Source organism: Mchenga conophoros, linkage group LG3, assembly GCF_057382185.1.
Source record: "Mchenga conophoros isolate Kocher_MC1m ecotype Shallow Benthic linkage group LG3, M_conophoros_male_GT1.1, whole genome shotgun sequence".
Lineage (NCBI taxonomy): Eukaryota > Metazoa > Chordata > Actinopteri > Cichliformes > Cichlidae > Mchenga > Mchenga conophoros.
The window spans coordinates 13,433,459-13,439,458 of NC_140528.1; the positions used below are offsets into that span (position 1 = coordinate 13,433,459).

General features: G+C 43.2%; 1 protein-coding gene across 3 annotated transcripts in view; it reads left to right on the plus strand.

Moving 5' to 3' along the window:
- Positions 1-5,458, plus strand: part of LOC146577322 (uncharacterized) — a 105,923-nt gene extending 100,465 nt beyond the window's left edge. For 2 of the 3 annotated variants that reach the window (XR_014889390.1, XM_085253288.1), the window contains 2 exons: positions 4,884-5,069; positions 5,204-5,458. Coding sequence is in view for 2 of the 3 variants with exons in the window: in XM_085253288.1 (XP_085109414.1) it covers positions 4,884-5,069; positions 5,204-5,233 (216 nt within the window). In the remaining variant the exon portion in view is untranslated. Of the gene's footprint in view, positions 1-4,883; positions 5,089-5,203 lie in introns of all 3 variants that reach the window. The other variant, XM_085253279.1, reaches the window with a different exon arrangement.
- The last annotated feature ends 542 nt before the right edge of the window (positions 5,459-6,000 follow it).

Sequence of the window (6,000 nt, forward strand, 5' to 3'; positions counted from 1 at the left end):
GTGTGTTTGACTGTGGGGATGTTGGCGTGTCACACTCAGCATTTCTCAGCCTTCAGCCAATCATCCAGACGGTCAAACCTCAGACGGGCTTGTACATGCTAAACCGCGTGGGTGCTGCAGTAGTTCAATCCTGTACCAGTGTTACCAGTATGTGGTGACTGTCATCCACCTGCCTTCTCACCATTAACCAGCTCCTCCTGTGTGAGTTTGGGCCCATCCAGCACCTTTCCTGTGATCATCCTCCGCCCATGAGGCTGACTGATCACATCATGGTCAGAACTGCTGCACCCACAGTCACCGAGCTTCATGCTGACGCCCTTTGCATCTATATGCTGAGAGTCCCACAGCCAGTCTGTGGGATCCAGGGTTGTAGAGGATCACACACTTCATTCAGGGACATGCAGATCTGTTCATAACTGATATGTTTTTTGTTCGATGTTTCTAAACTCAGGTAAAAATCAGAGACTGTTCATTTCTCTGTAAGTGAGCAAACTTATAAATTCAGCAGGGAGGATAATTGTTTCCCCGTCGTAGTTCAGTGTAGCTAGTCTCTTAACCCCCAACCAACCCGCTGCACCTCCTCCCTCCCCTCCCTCTCATAAAATATTGAGAGAGCCTGGCACTAGGCCAGACGCCCCCCTCCCTCTCTGCCAGGCAGGCTGACGGAGCATGTGGCTGTGGGAGGGGCACGAAGGGCGGCTCGGCTGAGGAGATACAGTAACCATGAACATATTCGTTCTCTAAATGAACGCCACGAGTTGTTGCTGCTCTACTCTGAACTCATTCACACGAGCACTTTCTGCTCGAGTGCTTCCTCTGTTCACAGCCACACTCACGGATGCGCTGGAGAACAGCTCGGGTAAGAAGTGTGAACAACATGCTGGCATTTCATTCTACCTGCAGTGGTCAAATCAAGGCAGTGGTCAAATCTAGCTTCTTTCAGCTCAGGCAGCTGCAAAAACAAAGCCAATTCTTTCACGGCAGCACTTTGAGACAGTGATCCACGCCTTTGTCAGCACTCGGCTGCATTACTGTGATGACCTTCATGTTGGGGTCAGCGCATCATATATTAGTCAAAATGCTGCAGCTCGTCTTTTAACTGGCACTCGAAAGTTTGAGCACATTTCCCCTGTTTTAGCTTCACGTCACTGGCTGCCCATTTCTTTTAGGATTCATTTTAAAATTCTTTTATTTACTTTTAAAGCTCTCCATGGCCTCGCCCCATCTCATCTCTCTGAGCTGCGACAGCCTCATACAGGCCAGCTGATCAGCTGCTCCTGCATGTACCCAGGACTGGGCGTAAACTTAGAGGAGATCCTGCTTTTGCTGTAGCAGCTGCAAACTGTGGAGCGAGCTTCCTTTGGAGATCAGACAGGCCTCTTCTTTACCTGTTTTTAAGTCTTGAAAACCCGCCTCTTTACCCTGAGCTTTGACACCACGTGAGATGTTGGTTTTTATTTCAGTTGTTTTTAGGTGATTCGATGCTGTTTTATCTTGTTTTGTTTTCATTTGATGTTTTATGTGTTTTATTTATTTATTTTGCTGTTTTCTGTTGTTCTATTGTTTTAACTTATTTTCCGTGCAGCACTTTGTTCCTGTGCTGGCTATTTTAAAGTGCTTTATAAATAAGATTGGATTGGATTGGACTGCCACCAACAGCTCTGTAACACACTGTGCACACAATGCTATCATTGTCTTTTCTTTTTAGCTGCTTTTACATTTTAGTTGCTGACTTCTGATAAACTGAATAAAACAGGAGAACACACAACCTGGAAATCTTCAACCACACACAAAATACATACGTTTCCCTGGTAAAGTACACAACCTCTGCAGTACCGCTGAGTTTTCTACAAGCGCACAAAGCTGCTACCAGCTCTGCTGCTGTGACCTGTGTTACCTGTGTTAGGCTCTTACATCCATACGATGGTTGAAGGACCGGCCGTGTCCCGTCTTCCTTCTGTGCATAATCGTGGCCCCTGCTGGAAGCTGACCCCGTGTGTGTGGATCTTCTCCTCCCGGCCTATCACAGTGAGGAATGGAGGTGGTGTCAGTGTGGGTCAGTGTCACTGGGAGCTGTGGGCGTCTCCACAGTGGGCCTGGGAAACTTTGAAAAGATGTTTTCTTCTTTCGGCCATAAAATCCAGATCTTGGTTTCCTCTTTGTGAGCACAACAGAGACTCCCCTTGTTTCTTACACAGCCCCCCTTTGGCTTTCACACACACCCACTCAGGGAATAAAGTCACTGCAGCCATTTAGCTGCTTCTCAGCACTCGCTGCGTAACCTGAGGTTGGTCAGCCGGTCGACTCGTCGTGCATAGTGACAAATGAGGGATTTCAAATATTTCCAAAGCGATGCATCAGGTTTCTTTGCAGATGAAGTGAGACGTGGATGTTTCACAGCACCAATGAAGATTGTGTTTAAGTGCAGCCGGGCGCACGCTCCCCCAGCGACGCCAGCTTCTTCTCACCGTGCAAACACTTTGATTTGAAATAGATTACAGCCGTGAGTGTTTGACTGTGATGGACTGGTGATGTGATCAGGGTCGCAGGTTTCCACCCGCCTCGTCTCTTTGCATGCAGTGAAGGAAACTATGCAAACTATGCAAGGTGTGCAGTAACAGGTCTGAACAAACCAGCAGCAAATAACTTCCAGTCTCCACAGGTTCAGTGCAGCTGGTGTAACAAAACGTTTGGTTACAACATATTAATGTTCACACACTGCTGTAAAAACAGTTTTATTAAAATGAACGTGCACTTTTGTAGAAGCTCGTGGTGAACGCTCCACTGCCTTTGTTTTATTGTTACTATTATGTTGTGATGGGTTGAATCTAATTACTGATTTTGCAATAGTAATCCCTTACTTTACTCGTTACTTCAAAAAAATAATGGGATTACGCGTTACTGGAGCGTTGTTCTCCTCTGTAACAAAGCAGTGATAAAGGAATAGATGCTGATTTTATTCATTTCAACTTGTGTCTTTGTGCTGCTGGATTCAGTCTGAAGCAGGCAGCAGTGCTGAACCTACCAGTGTAAATGTGATGGTGGAAGCAGAGGCCAGCACTTGGCAGTGCTAAACACAATAAAAGACTCACAAGTTCCTGCTCAAAGGTCAGCTGCCTTCAGATCAATCATTAACCTGCAGCAGGTTGTGGCCTGATGTGTTTGTAAGAGTTTCACTTTCAGGAGGAGAAGATTTAAACGAGTCACACAAATGTGAACTACAAAGTCTGTGACACACAATTTATGCAAACTGCATGAAATCTGACCTGAAGAAATCCAGTCTTCTGCCTGTTGTGGTTGTGACAGCTGCTCGTAGGAGAGTTTGTTTGTAGGAGGTGGAGATGTTCTCAGATCAAGTGCGTAATCGTCTCTTTGTGTAGACGCTAAAAGCTGTGAGCCAAAACTCTCTGCTCTGAAACTCTTCACTCAGTCCTCACGCTGAGAGTTTAGAGGCTGAACTTCTTGTTCCTCCATAACACTTTTCATGAAGCAGCAGAAATGAGCTTGTGTTTCTCAGCAGTGCGCACACAGAGAACCGATCCTCTCTGCTCAGTCTGAACAAATCAAAGTGAAACGTCAGTGAAAACACAGCTGCTGATCAAACTGTGTCAGATTAATGCCTCAATGTTTCACTGTGAGGTTAAAAAATACATAAAAATGATTTAAAGAAGTAGGAGGCAGATTTTCACAATAAGAGCACTTTGTTTTTAATTCAGTTAATGTCAAACTGTCATCAACACCTCTGTGTTGTCTCTGAGCAGATTCAGGCATTACTCAAATAATAAAGGCTTTCTTTCACTATTATACTTTTCATTAGTCTCCAGGTTGATGATTATAAACAGAATTATTAAAGTTTTTATCATTTCAGGCTGAAAATCAACATGAATTTGGTTCTAATCAAAGAAGCTCCTTTAATGTGTGTCATTAAAATCCTCACACAGACTTAAAAAGGCGACATTAACATTAAAATAAATGAAAGAAGCTTCAGCTGAGAGCTTCATGCAGTCATCATCAGCAGCTCATAGCAGTCACAGCTCTTTATTACGCAGCTTTGCAGGAATTAAAGTGGCTGAAGTGTCAGAGTTTGTGTGAGAAGCTGCTTCATGGACAGCTGTACACACGTCTTTATTATTTCTTCATAAATCAAACACACAGGTTTGTCTGCAGATGATTTAAAGTGTGTCGTTGTGCAGTTAAAGCTGTTTGTGTGACGCCCTGACCTCCTGTGAATGAAACAGCCAATCAGATCCATCAGAGAGAGAGCAGGAAGTGTTGTGTGTTTGTGACAGAACAAGGAAACAGTGATGATGATGAACATAAAGGTCCTCTGATGTTTCCTGTTACAGTAACGCTTGTTCATCTGTTGCTCTCCTACACTTTCCTATAAATAAAGGAGAAAAAGTCCGTTTAGTTTCATTTCCTACAGCTCAGAGTTACACTTCACATTCCTGCTGTCACATCAAAAAGCTTCACTTTGGTCCAACATCTACATGTTAACATGAAACACAGACAGACTCAGAACATCTGGAACATCTGCACTTTGACCCAAACTGTTATAGCAGGATATTTTCTGCATATTTCTTATGTTGGACCTGTTTGAACTGTAAACGACCTGTAATCATCTGTAAATGGTGTGAGACACACTGAGGCCACCTACAGGGCAGCTGGGGAACAGCAGGGATCTGAAATCATACGAGATGTTAGTGAGAAGTTAGAACAAATGGACTTAAGATGGGTCGAAGTGATCAAAGTTGATCTAAAACAGAAGATAAATCCAAAGCAGCATCAGATGAATGTTACCATTTCCAGTTACGGTGCCCTTCATCTAATATGGAAATGTGTTGTTTTTTTTGCCGTGTTGTTGTTCTTCCTATTGTGTTTAGGCCAGAGATGCTCTTCAAACAGCGGACAGACATGACCACATTACAAGAACATGGTGTGAGTCCGATTTGATATTCCAGTCAACGCTGAGAGACCTTAACCAGGAAGTCAGAGGTCAGCTGATGCTGCGAGCAGGAAGTGAACCAAGGGAAAGGTCCACTCTACTCAATCTCAAAGAAAATATGCTGGTGTTTGTTGATGTTGATGGTACAATAAAAATACATAATATAATAAATAATAAAATATCATGTGATGATGAGATGTGTTGTTGGTGTTTGTATTTTCTGTAAATGTCTTTTTTAATGTAAATGCTTTGTTCCAGACGGACAGGGAATCAGTTGCTGTACGATGACATCATCTTGATGTTGACGAGGAGGGCGAGAAAAACTAGTTTTGTCCTGCAGATGGCGATCTTGCACCGTGTTCAGAGAGCCGACACTTTGATGGTGCTGCTCTACTCAGCTTACTTTAGCCTGGGTTGGACTCTATATGAGCAGCTTCCACTCTGGTTTCACTCTTAAACACACTTGTTTGATTTCACTTGTAAAAGTTGAAGAATAAATATTTTATTACAAAATTATTTGTTGATGCATTTTTTTAGGGTCAAATATCTTGTTTGATTTGAGGAATGAACTGTTAGGGTGGAAAAAGTGAATCAGGTTAAAATAGTGGTGCTTTATATCAGTGAAGATGTATAATGTAATTTAAAATGTTGATGATGGGTTGTAGTGGGCTTGTACTTACAAAACTGCCTCATTTTATTGGAACGATCCACAGTTGCATCCATTCACGGATGACATCTGACATCATTTGACATCTGGTCTGAACACGTTTGTACACAAGATGCCTCAGTTCTGGATGTTCCCACAGACTCCTCTGTGAACCTAAAGAAAAGGTCAAGGGTCAGCAGCACATGTAGTTGGGACAATTCTTCAGTCGCACAAACTACATAATCATTTTCCTCCAATGACGACTTTTCACTTGCAGAAATGGTCCTGTGTGATTTCCAGGCTGTGATATAAAAACTAGTTCCTAATGGCAGCGACTCACTCAGTAAACATGTGTTTCCTTCACCAACCTCACACACAGATCCAATAAGATCAGGAAGTGGGCAGTATA